Here is a 12,233-nt window from a genome sequence, read left to right on the forward strand (position 1 = left end):
GTACAAAAGGCTAGGGAGGCACCAATCCACGGCGGTACCTTGTTGAGAGTAATAGTATGAATCTGCGACAAAGAAGAGAGCAAGATGGAGTGCACGCTATCAGCTCCCAACTTCTCGCAGCCTCGGAGACCAACAACGTCATTGGCTGGCGCAGATGACCCGCTCAAGTCCAGGGCTAATCCAGATCTGGTTAGACTGTCCTGTTTGCACCATTTGCAATGTTTGCTGTGTTTGCTCCTCCCAGCAGAAGATATTTCGTGCTGCGCTCTCCAGAGTACACAGAGCAACGATGAGGTGCAGCATTCAAGAGGAACAGACGGTACCGGATATCGCACCCTCCACAATAATTGACCGTGTCAATTTCATCCATCGTCCCATCCGGAGGGGCGTTCCAAGACATTCCCGGGACGCCGCCACGCGAGCAGATTTTCATCCTGGGCCTTCAGGCGTATGGAGACCACGGAAACCCGGAGCCGCCGACGACTTGGGCTCGCGTCATGTGCTCCATATTTTTGTTATCTTTTTGGTCGTTTCCTCCTCGCAGGTCCTCGGATGCAAGCTCTGCTCCCATACCTTGTGCTTGTCGCTAAAAAACATGGCCAACTCCCGAACCTTCCGGCTTCCTTACAGCCTAGAGGTCGAGGTGGCGATGGGCCATGGATTCCGATTCAATCTTCCACATTATGATGATTAAGCTTCAAGGAAAAGCAGCCTTCGACTGATTCGTGACGATCAGATACGATAAGTAAAGACCCGCGGAAAACCTTGCGATGCCGGTTGGAAGACCCCCACTTCCATCCCATCTGCCTGGAAGATACTCCCTTGGTTGGCGAGTTTCGATGCCTAGACGTCTAGCGGCCGACAAAAAGCCCTGCATCGGGCCATCTGCTTCCTGGAACACATGGATGGGGCTTAACGTGCCGTGGTATGCCTGCAGCCCGGCTCAACCCAAATGCACTCAACATGCAGCGCTCGACGACTCGATGATCTCATTGGCCCAGGTTTATCAATCTCTCAATCAGATTAGACAAAGCCCCGTTTTCATCTGATAGTCCCTTTCTTTTTTTCTCTCGTCCCCATGGATACATTGGACTTGCAGCCTAGGAGCATCCAGACTACTAGCTCAAGGAGAAATCATTCCTGTGGGGATCCCAATAGGATCCTCTCTCGATCCGGCTCTGCCTCTTATTGGCTTTTGAGTGCCAGCGTTGACCAGAAACTGTGCATGCCAGGGTGCTACAAAATTAAGCCCTTGTCCTCTTTTCTGTAGCCAGCCTCCCCCCCTCTTTTTTTTCACGTTTTTCAGCCTCCCTGTAGCTACGATTGGGTTCTATCCTCATTCTCTGGCATCTGCAAACAAGGTAGGATGTCTGCCACACAGGATGAGAAAGGTTTGCCTTTGGGGAATGCTCAAGGTAAAGAACCGAGAACAACGCAAGCCCCGCCAGTTGACGAGAGATCTGTGTCAATCTTTGGCAAAAAGAGCCCTGGCGTCCAACGTGTGGAGGTTATATCAGAACATTTCCATTTGTTAGATCGGGTCGTATTCTTTTTTGGCATCTTCGTCCTTGCCTATGCATACGGCCTCGATGGGACAATCCGATATACCTATCAAGTACGGTTCTTGGACAAGATCATGTTTTTAGACATATATTAACTCAATAATCTAGCCCTATGCCACGGCTTCATACCAATCACACAGTTTGCTGGCGACAGTGAATGTGCTGAGAAGCGTCATTGCTGCGGCCGCTCAGGTATCTCATCAGCTCATTTTTAAAATATTCTCGGACATTGCTAAGAGCTATTCATAGCCAACTGCTGCAAAAATTGCCGATGTCTTTGGGAGAGTGGAGGTGATATTTGTTACTGTGATATTCTACGTCGTTGGTATGCCATGGATATACTCAATGCCTTCTTATTACATTACTCATCGTCCTTAGGTACCATCGTCGAGGCGTGTTCCACCAATGTGCAATCATTCGCAGCGGGTGCGGTGTTGTACCAGGTGAGATATCAAACTGCAGCGTATGAGTAACACGGCTAATTTCCTTCGTCCTAGATTGGATATACAGGCATCTTGCTGCTGGTTGAAGTCCTCATTGCAGACGTTACCTCTCTCAGAGCCCGTCTCCTATTCTCCTACATCCCCGCGACCCCTTTTATTGTGAGTCTGTCCTAACGCACTGGGAATGCCGACAGCTTACATCAAGTAGATAAACACCTGGGTCTCTGGTGATATCACCAGTGCTGTCCTTGGAAAGACTACATGGAATTGGGGTATGTTCGATGCCGCGTTCACAGTCAAATCGTATTAACTCGTGGGCATAGGGATTGGAATGTGGGCAATAATTTATCCTGGTACGCCACGATATACCAATTGACCAACAAGGAACGCCACTGATCCGAATATTTAGCCTGCACTATACCTCTGCTGTTATCCCTCTATAACGTCCATCGTAGAGCCAAAAAAGCCGGTTCACTCATCGCCTACAAAAGTCCATATGAGTTGCTCGGCTTCCGCCAACTCATGGTCTCCTTATTCTGGCAATTGGATGTCATCGGGATCATCCTCTTGGTCGGGGTTTTTGCACTCATCCTTGTACCATTTACACTTGCTGGAGGTGTACAACTCCAGTGGAAGACAGCCAAAATCATTGCTCCCCTTGTTATCGGTGTGCTTCTTATTCCAGTTTGGATCCTCTGGGAGATGACATGCAAACACCCCATGGTCCCCTTTAGAGTACGTTGTTACGTTGTTACGTTGTTACTAAGTCGGCATTCCTTTGGGCACGGTGGCGCTAATTTTACATCTAGTTGCTCAAAGATCGCGCAGTTTGGGGCGCTTTGGGTATCGCTATCTCCCTAAACACAGGTTAATATCTTTCCTCCCCCGCATATTGATCGCATGCTGAAAATTCCATCTAGCCTGGTATATGCAAGGTGATTTCCTTTACACAGTCCTCATCGTTGCTTTTAACGAGTCGATCAAGAGTGCCACCCGCATCACGTCGCTTTACAGTTTTACGTCTGTAATCACGGGATGCATTGCCGGCTTAATTGTATACAGAGTTCGACGATTGAAGCCTTTTATTGTAGCTGGAACCCTCCTCTTCATGGTCGCCTTTGGGCTTCTCATTCATTACCGTGGCGGAGTAGGCCCATCTAGCCACTCCGGAATTATTGGTGCTCAGGTTCTTCTTGGAATTGGTAGGTACCCTTTCGACCTCTTGATATTAGATTCTTATTAACGGATCTTCAGCCGGCGGATTATTCCCTTACCCAGCTCAAGCAAGCATCCAGGCTGCAACCAAACACGAACGTGAGTAAACAAGAGTGATATTGAATCCGAGCCTATAATTCTAACGCCCGAAATTCACAGACGTCGCCGTCATTACCGGTTTGTACCTCGCCTGTTATAACATTGGCTCCGCCCTTGGAAACTCCATCTCCGGGGCGCTCTGGAACCAAGTCCTCCCTAAGACCTTGGAAGCACGCCTGGGAAATGCCACCAAGGCAGCTGAAGTCTATGCAAACCCTCTAACCTGGGCCCCGAAAAATCCGGTTGGAACACCGGATAGAGACGCCGTCATCCTCGCTTACCAGCACGTTCAGCGGCTGCTCTGCATCACTGGTATCTGCCTGTCCGTGTTACTCATTGCATTTGCGCTTGTTCTCCGCGATCCGGTCTTGACGGGTGAGCAGAGTCTTGCGAACGCGGAGAAGTATGACGAGGAGAGTTCCGGCTTGGAGGACTAGGAGGAACTGAAAATAAAAGTGCTTAAGAGTTGTTTACAGTATTTCCTAATCTCCCTTTTCTTGGGGCATGGCAATGTTGGAGACCCGTGTCGCATGTCACGTTTTCAAGTTATCTTTGGAGTCTTATGGCGCACACGGCACGTAAATTTTGACTCGGCCAGACAATGTCTTTCCGTATCTAAAATGAGTTGTGTGACTTTGCGATGAAGAAAAGTAATGTCAACGAAAATACGATTTGAACGTCTAATCCAGCTTCTTTATTTTATTTTACACTGATAATCGGAACCGCCAGTTACAATTGAGGATTTTGGATAGGAATGATGACGGGTAAACACAGGTTCATCTCTATTGAAGCGCTGAATGGAGGCTTTTCACTGAATTGATATGCGCACAATTCCACAGAAGTCAGTTTGGTTCCCTTTTTCTTCAGGCGCGTAACCGGTGAGCTGGCTACACGGAGTTTCGTCTGGACCGAGCCCCTTTAGCTCGTTCTTCGATGAGACAACATCCTTCTATTGATGCAAAAGTTGGGGGCTTGGGTTATCAATGTTGATCTTGCAAGCCATGAGCTATCTTCGCTCAGGGTGGAATTCTACGCTGGGCATGAACAGAATTCAATTATCCTCTCTAATATTCGCCAGGTTTTTCTCGAACTACAAGAGTGCTGGGGTCAAAGGTAACTAAACAAATTGTCTGGCACTCGGGTAGTTATACGGGAACTCAAGAATTAGCAGATTGGAGTGCAGAAAAGGATTTGTTCCAGTTCACTCGAGGACGTTTTGTATACGACGAAAGCGATCAATTAAGACCGCGGTATATCCAATTCGATCTCAAGCAGCTTGGCCAGATTGCTGCAGAAGCCGTCGGTGCTGCACGATGCATCAAAATCGAGAAATGCCCCGATGGCCTATACAACAAGGCTTACGTCCTGACGATGGATACAGGTAAAGAGGTCATTGGAAAGGTCCCAAACCCGAACGCTGGCATCGAGCACTACACGACAGCGAGTGAGGTTGCTACCATGGACTTTGTAGGTTGGACCGTCAAAGGATTCCAGCATTATCAGGCAGTGTACTAATGTGATAGTTGTAGATGCGAAATGTTCTACAGACTCCGGCACCGCAGGTGTATGCCTGGAATTCCCGAGTTGATAGAAACAATCCGGTTGGCGCGGAGTATATCGTCATGGAAAGAATGCCGGGCATTCCTCTCGCACGCATCTGGGACTCGCTTCAGCTGCAAGATTGGATGAAAATATGCCTGCAGGTGTTCAAATACCAAAAGAAGTGGACTGCGGCCAAATTTTCTCAGTTTGGAAGCATCTACTATTCCAAGGACATCGAGTCAACAACGCCGGGGAGTCGACTCTACTTTGATGAAGCAGGGCACCCTGTTGACAGTTCCAGGTTCATTGTAGGCCCTGCCGTTGGCCGAGAATGGGTTGACAATGGCAGACAGAATCTACCGTGTGATCGTGGCCCCTGTAAGTCCTGTCCTCCTATTTCCTTCAACGTCTGCTCACCTTCTATAAGGGCTCTCCATCCTTGATCTTCGGTCAGCAATCGGGCTTCGAGAAGCTGCTGCTGTCAAAACCTTCCAGCAGACGCCTAAACAACTTGTGATGCTCTATGGACCCGGAGTTTATCAACCCACTGCCGCGAAGAAACTTGCAGCGCTTCAGTCGTACTTTCAAATTGCAAGCGTTCTGCTGCCCAAAGAGCCGGGCCTTACAACAGGCCACCTCTGGCATAATGACCTCCATTTGGAAAACATATACATCAACCCAGCCAACCCCAGAGAAATTCTCGGCATTATCGATTGGCAATCCGTGCAAGTAATGCCTCTTGTTGACCATTGTCTGGACCCGGACTTCCTAGGCTATGAGGGGCCAGATGTGGGAGAAGATCTTGAACCTCCCATAATACCCAAAGAGGTCGACAGCCTTGATCCGCCAGATCGCGCCATTGCTATAAAACAATTTTACACCAAGTGCCTCATGGTTGCATGGCGGATGGTGGTTAAGGCCAAGAACCCTGCCCAATATAGCGCCATTCAATTCCGGAGATCCAAAGCCGGTCATCTTGGACATCTTGTGCAAAATATTGCTGTGCTTGGAGAAGCACATGCCCGAGCGTTACTGCTCGACCTGAGGGATGAATGGTCGGAAACGTCTTCGGGTCCAAAATTTCCCATTGAATTCTCAGAAGACGAGGTCGCCGAGATTGAAAACGATGTGCAGGCTGCTGATTTGAGTATTGAAGTTATGGGCACAATCAAGGGGCGGCTGGGGGACTTGTGGCCTGAGAAGGGCCTCAGTGAGCATGAGAATTACGAAGTTGTGATGAGTGAATTGCGGGAGATCAAATCCGAGCTCATGGACGCATTGGTGAAAGACGAAAAAGACAGAGAGATATTCTTGACATATTGGCCTTTTGATTGCTGAGAAGATGTAGTCTAAATGTATGATATTAAAGATGTTTTATGTGTTAATATTAAGCCTGAAATGCTAATTATGGGAGAAGGGTGGACGCTACTCTGTACTCCATCTTCTCCTCACCGACTGCTCCCAACCCAAGGCGCCTTGTACAACAGGTTATCCTCTCGCAGTCCTATCTCGTAGCCTTCCACGGATAGGGTATCTCGTCATCCTTTCTAATCCAGATCTTCGACTTGCGCTTTGTCACGGCGTGCTCGACAAAAACGTCCTTGGCATTCTGTTTCTTGAACTGGCGGATCCAGCGTGGGTCCCAGAGCTCGCTGGCCACCCCAAGGTCTTTGCAGCAACGCATCATGGCGTTGGATTTGCATCCTTCCGTGGCGGTCGGAATGCCGTCCGCGTTGAAGTAGTCTTGCTCGCCACGAGCGATGGAGACGAGGCTGTCCAACGAGAAGCAAAACGGTCAGTTGCCTGTTCCATAGGGAAGAAAGGGACGTTAGACCTACCGCCCATGCGCCACGAGCGCATATTCCCTCGTGACCGTCTTCGCCGTGACGATACTTTCGCTTCGTGGCACCAGGCCCCATCCCCCGGGCCCAAAGGCCTTGTTTAATATCCGCCGGTACTTGATCTCCGGCAAGTACACGATTCCATCGGGTTTGATCTCGACGTCTCCCGGGTCGAGGGGCTGTAGAAGGATGTCTGCCGCCTCCTTGGAGAAGGGTTCGGCGCTGAGGCCATGGTAGGAACGCGTCCAGTCTATATGTCCGTTGCTTGGTGTGTTGCCATTGTTGTCTAGTTCGATCTCGGCGGGTTTGTCGTCGAGGCCGGTTTTGGCGATGTTTTGGACGGCGAGTGGGTTTTTAGGCGCTGGCGCGGTAGCTGGAGCTGGAGAAGGAGTGGGTTTGGGAGCGGCAGAAGGTTGACTCGGAGTGATATTAGTATTGCTTACTTGGTAGGCGGTTGTCGACGTCCTGAGGGTGCGGAGATGTGCTGGTCTGTATAAAGCATGCTGGAGCTGCGAGCGGCCGCTGAAGGCGCGGTGGCATCTGAAGTACGGGGAAGGGCTGCGGGTTAATAAAGCCCTGCTGGCCTGTCCAATTGCTCCGTGTGCCATTTCCAGAATCCCCGGAGCTGGCTGGTCTCATGGAATCTGCTCTCACGACAGCTGTTTTCTGTCTTTTGTCAACGCGAAATCAACCGTCACGTGACATCGCGATGGGACAAAATGGGAGAAAAAGTAAAAGAAGAGAAAAGAGAGGAGAGTAGTGGAATGAGATGAATGGAGAGAGAAGCTGGCTAATGTACAGAGAGGTTTCCTGCTTCAAGTGTCCTTCGTCTGGGTGCGCTGGTCGTTCCCTTTGCGTTTCCAGCACTCGCGGAACGCCTCCATCTGTATCAAAATCACTCTTCAGCTCAAGGGCTCCCATTTGCCTGTCCAGAGCACATTCCGTGGCGCATCGCCAGGGACACAGCTTGCTCCAGGGCTGGATGCGTGCCCGAAGCCAGCCGCGGGTGCTCGCCGCCAGAGAGAAAGCTTCGGGAGCAAAACTTACTTCCTTGCTGCACTGTCGCCAATCCCGCTTTTCATAGTAACAGTCGTTCATCTTCGTCTGTTCGGCTGTGGCATTGCTTGTCAGTAGTTTGCGTCTGCGTCGTCTTTGCGGAACGCTGTCTGATCTGATTTCGTACCTGCGCAGCCGGTGCTGAAGATCCGCTTGTCCCTACATCAACTTATCAGCACCGCCGCCGCGGGGCTCTGAGGAGGCGCATACCAATCGTCGGGCTCATCATCGTCGTCCACAGGGACTGTTCTCGCTTTGTCGTCGGCTTTGGACATCTTGATACCCCCTCTGTCCTCTCTTTTCTCGCGGGGACTGAGACAAGTGAGGTCGAAAAGAGATTTTCGCAGCCAAACTCTCTGCTGGAGGTCGACGCAGACGCCCAACGCTCAGATGGCCGCCACCACCGCCGCCGCTTCGACCAAGAGGCTCAACGTCCTGGTCTACTCCGGTGGGCAAAGCTATTCTGATTGGAGACGCAACGTTCTGACCGATTGTTCAGGGAATGGAGCGACTGTGGATTCTGTCCGCCAATGTCTGTTTTCACTGCGTCGCCTGCTGGCGCCGAATTATGCCGTGATCCCCGTGACGGGTGAGATGATAATCAATGAGCCATGGACGTCGAGCTGTGCTCTCTTCGTTATGCCCGGTGGTGCAGATTTGCCGTACTGCAGGACCCTGAATGGCACCGGGAACCGAAGGATTAGCCAGTTCGTTAGCCGCGGAGGCACCTATCTGGGATTCTGCGCGGGCGGCTACTATGGCAGTAAACGCTGTGAGTTCGAGGTGGGGAATAAAAAGCTCGAGGTTGTCGGTGACAGAGAGCTGGCCTTTTACCCTGGGATATGCCGTGGCTGTGCGTTCCCGGGATTCGTTTACAACAGCGAAGACGGCGCCCGAGCCCCTGAACTACAGGTATCAAAATCCGCGTTTACTGATGAGAAGCACATTCCAGCGTCGTTTAAATCTTACTACAATGGTGGCGGCGTCTTTGTCGATGCGCCTAAATTTGCTGATCAAGGGGTCGAGGTTCTCGCGAGCTATACTGAGCCCCTCAAGGTTGATTCGGGCGAAGGACTGGCCGCGGTAGTGTATTGCCGCGTCGGTGACGGTGCTGCTATACTAACCGGGCCACATCCAGAGTCTGTATCCTGACTGCTCTTCTCCTCTACGCCAGCGTTTGCTAATTGTTCCCCCAGGTTTGCCGCCTCCAACTTGGACAGAAACGCAGACGGCCCAGAATTCTGCCATGTAATCGATACCCTGGCCGAAAACGACGAGGCAAGGACCGAATTCTTACGGGGCTGCCTGAAAAAGCTTGGGCTTCAGGTCAATGATGAAACAGCAGCGGTACCGGCTCTCTCCCGGATGCACCTGTCCGCCTTGGAGCCAGATGCCGCTACGGACCTTGTTGTAGTTCTTCGGGAGATCGTCACGGTAGAAGATGGAGAGGATTACATCAAAGACGACAGTGATACTTTCCGCCTTGAACGCCCGTCCCCGCTGAGCATGCATAAAGTGGCCGATGCGCTTCCTGGCGCTGTGGAGGAGGAAGCCGAGCAGAGTTCGAGCGATGATCGAATTGTCGATTATAGCAAAATTATCAAAAATATTGTCCTCCACGAAGATTATCCATCGCCCGTCGAGACTCCTCGTTTTAATCATCAGACCTTTTACGCCATGATTAAAGAGTATAGATCGCAATCTAGAGAATCTTTATCAGAGTTCGGTTCCCATGTTTTATACGGAGAAGTTGTGACGAGTACAAACTCTCTGTTGGAGAAGTGAGTATTCGCCCTGCTCTCTAGCAACAATCCCTGCTTGCTGACGGGTCATAGGAATACACAAATACTTCGCAGACTTCCAAACGGCTTTGTGGCAACGGCCAACGTTCAAGTCGCCGGTCGCGGCCGCGGTTCCAACGTCTGGGTTTCTCCGCCAGGCCAGGCAATGTTTTCGGTCTGCATCCGCCATCCAGTTGAGAAATTTGTCGCCGCCCCTGTCGTTTTCATCCAATATCTTGTTGCTATGGCTATCGTCAAGGGCATAAAATCATATGATAGGGGATACGAAAACATGCCCGTCAAGCTAAAATGGCCAAACGATATTTGTATATACCCTCCAGCCCTATTCCATCTCACGAGTGAACGCTGACAAAACCAGACGCCCTCGACCCCTCGCAGCCCGACAAAAGAACCTACACCAAAATCGCCGGCATCCTCGTCAACGCGCACTTCAACTCCAAAGAATACATCGCCGTGGCCGGCGCCGGCATCAACGCCCTCAACGCCCTCCCCACCACCTCCTTAAACGCCCTTCTCACCGCCCTCAACGCCTCGCTACCGCCCACCAAGCCGCGCCTGTCACCTCTCTCCCTCGAAAAGCTGCTTGCCCGCATCCTCACCACGCTGGAGGAGCTCTACACGCGCTTTCTACGCACGGGCTTTGATCAGACGTTTGAGGAGATGTACTACGCGGACTGGTTGCATATGGACCAGATCGTGACGCTGGAGGCGGAGGGCGGGGTGAGGGCGCGGATCAAGGGGATCACGAGGGATTATGGGCTGTTGGTGGCGGAGGAGCTGGGGTGGGAGGATCGGCCGACGGGGAGGAAGTGGGAGTTGCAGAGCGATAGCAACAGTTTTGATTTTTTCAGGGGGTTGGTGAAGAGGAAGATTTGACGGGAGATACGGGGTGGTTCAACTGCGGAAAGAAATGGCTATGCATATTGAAGGGAATATATGGTTATTGATTGTTAGGTTAAGACGAAATAAAAATTCTTAAGGATTCATCAGCATCATTAGACTAGGTAGGCCGTGGTGACCGGATATCTTGGATTTCTATCCAACATGCATTCTGCTGCCAATTGTAGCAACGATGGGTTGTTCTAACCGCATATTTATGCGAGGTCGAAGAATGAGGAATGAGTAGAGGATGTATATCAATGCCAGAAAGCGTCGACGGGGGTCTTCTAGGAAGAAGCACGCGGATTAGATCAAGGTATAAAAGGCGAATGGCGATATCAAGCTCTCAGGTAAAAAGGCAACTGATAGACCGCAAGGCACAGCTATTCCTCTGCCTGAAATTCAAAGACTCGATCTCCCTTGCCAATGGGAATGGGTTTCGCATCGTCGTCGTACAGCGTGCGCTCGAAGAACTTGACCCTGCCGGAATGATGCACCAGGACGACCGTCTGCTTCTGCGTCCCGTACAGGCCGCTCATGTACTGCAAATGGCCCGCCCCGTCGTCGCCGTCAGCCAGCACCTCTGCCTTTTCGTGTATATTCGACGCACACACCTCGGCCTCCTCCCTCGACGGCGCGCTCTCCCCCTCCTCCCCAATAACGGGAATAAAGATACTCTCACTCAACAGGTCAAGATACGTCTCCAAATCCCCTCCTCCTCCCCCGCCATCCACCCGCGGCAGCGTATCCGTACTCAACAACCCCAGCAACCTCTGCACCAACATCCCCTCATCCTCCCCCCCCTCCCAACTCTCCCGCAGCGCCTCCCTCATCATCCTCTCCCCATCTCTTACCTTCGCCCACGACCCATCCCCAAACGCCGTATTACTCAACCCCACCGTCTCCCCCCTCCCCGTCGCAATCCACCGCACCCCTTCCTCCCCCCGCACCCGATTCGACACCACCGCCAACGGCCCCCTGATCCCGCCGCACGCCAGACTAAACCCGCCCGCCGCCCGCGCCTCGCCGCCCGCCACCAGCCGCTGCACAAACTGCGCCGTGCTCGTGGTGTCGTCGGGAGATAGCTCGAGGAAGGAGTTGATGATTTGGCCGCGGCTTAGTTGGCCGATTGCTTGGTCGCTGCTGGGCTCTTTGTAGTTGGTTAGCACGGCGATGCGGCCTTGTCGGGTGACGCCGAGCCAGGTGCCGTGGGCGGAGCGGGCCATGTCGCGCGAGCCGAGGACGTGGGAGTGCGGGGCGGGCCACCAGGCGGCGGCGGCGGTTGGGCGGCGGAGGAATTCCTGGGGGTGGTTAGCATATTCTTGTTCTTGTTTGTGAGTGTTCGCTGGTAGGGGAGCATATATACATCGCGGTTGTCGATGAGGATGAGCGGGTAGTCGGGGTGGGCGGTGGAGATTAGAGCTATGCACATGGTGGCAGCTCGAGGATAACTATATCCCCGGGAGACAGAGGGAATAGGAGGCAGGGACGTTTAGCTGGTAAAACACTTGATAGGAATCAAAAGCGCCGTGCTGATTTCGAGAGCAGGCCGGGCAGACCTGGCGGTGGGAGCTGTTCTAATAGCAATGAGCGGTGGCGAAATAGAAGTAGTAGTCAATCAGTTTGTCATGCCATCAAAGCCCAGCAAACAGCTGTACCACATTCAGGTCATGTTGATAATCCCATAGATATAGTTATAGTATTAACATACAACTTTCGCCTTCACTATCAGGCCTTGGGCACAAACGTGACATCAGATTTCCTGCCCAACAGTCTTGTATAGGCTATCGACAA

General features: G+C 51.8%; 6 protein-coding genes across 6 annotated transcripts; 4 read left to right on the forward strand and 2 right to left on the reverse strand.

The window, feature by feature from the left end:
- Positions 1 to 84: 84 nt before the first annotated feature.
- UREG_02178 (uncharacterized protein) lies at positions 85 to 694 on the forward strand (the record flags this gene model as incomplete). Its single annotated transcript, XM_002542616.1, has 2 exons — positions 85 to 189; positions 245 to 694. 2 exons carry the CDS (start codon positions 85 to 87, stop codon positions 692 to 694), a joined length of 555 nt encoding a protein of 184 aa, XP_002542662.1.
- A 672-nt stretch (positions 695 to 1,366) lies between these two features.
- Positions 1,367 to 3,756, forward strand: UREG_02179 (uncharacterized protein; the record flags this gene model as incomplete). The annotated part of the gene is made up of 11 exons (XM_002542617.1): positions 1,367 to 1,615; positions 1,671 to 1,754; positions 1,812 to 1,887; positions 1,941 to 2,005; positions 2,060 to 2,164; positions 2,214 to 2,277; positions 2,415 to 2,740; positions 2,815 to 2,872; positions 2,926 to 3,207; positions 3,260 to 3,319; positions 3,380 to 3,756. The coding sequence occupies 11 exons, from the start codon at positions 1,367 to 1,369 to the stop codon at positions 3,754 to 3,756; spliced, it is 1,746 nt and encodes a 581-aa protein (XP_002542663.1).
- Positions 3,757 to 4,690: 934 nt separating this feature from the next.
- On the forward strand, positions 4,691 to 6,199 carry UREG_02180 (uncharacterized protein; the record flags this gene model as incomplete). The annotated part of the gene is made up of 3 exons (XM_002542618.1): positions 4,691 to 4,786; positions 4,849 to 5,239; positions 5,289 to 6,199. 3 exons carry the CDS (start codon positions 4,691 to 4,693, stop codon positions 6,197 to 6,199), a joined length of 1,398 nt encoding a protein of 465 aa, XP_002542664.1.
- Positions 6,200 to 6,365: 166 nt separating this feature from the next.
- On the reverse strand, positions 6,366 to 7,204 carry UREG_02181 (mitochondrial genome maintenance protein mgm101; the record flags this gene model as incomplete). The annotated part of the gene is made up of 3 exons (XM_002542619.1): positions 6,366 to 6,633; positions 6,700 to 7,119; positions 7,146 to 7,204. The coding sequence occupies 3 exons, from the start codon at positions 7,202 to 7,204 to the stop codon at positions 6,366 to 6,368; spliced, it is 747 nt and encodes a 248-aa protein (XP_002542665.1).
- Positions 7,205 to 7,421: 217 nt separating this feature from the next.
- Positions 7,422 to 9,909, forward strand: UREG_02182 (uncharacterized protein; the record flags this gene model as incomplete). Its single annotated transcript, XM_002542620.1, has 6 exons — positions 7,422 to 7,433; positions 7,504 to 7,828; positions 8,000 to 8,611; positions 8,711 to 8,897; positions 8,955 to 9,539; positions 9,594 to 9,909. 6 exons carry the CDS (start codon positions 7,422 to 7,424, stop codon positions 9,907 to 9,909), a joined length of 2,037 nt encoding a protein of 678 aa, XP_002542666.1.
- Positions 9,910 to 10,822: 913 nt separating this feature from the next.
- UREG_02183 (uncharacterized protein) lies at positions 10,823 to 11,871 on the reverse strand (the record flags this gene model as incomplete). Its single annotated transcript, XM_002542621.1, has 2 exons — positions 10,823 to 11,740; positions 11,806 to 11,871. 2 exons carry the CDS (start codon positions 11,869 to 11,871, stop codon positions 10,823 to 10,825), a joined length of 984 nt encoding a protein of 327 aa, XP_002542667.1.
- Between the last annotated feature and the right edge of the window lie 362 nt (positions 11,872 to 12,233).

The sequence above is a fragment of the Uncinocarpus reesii genome, genomic scaffold (genome assembly GCF_000003515.1).
Source record: "Uncinocarpus reesii 1704 scaffold_1 genomic scaffold, whole genome shotgun sequence".
Lineage (NCBI taxonomy): Eukaryota > Fungi > Ascomycota > Eurotiomycetes > Onygenales > Onygenaceae > Uncinocarpus > Uncinocarpus reesii.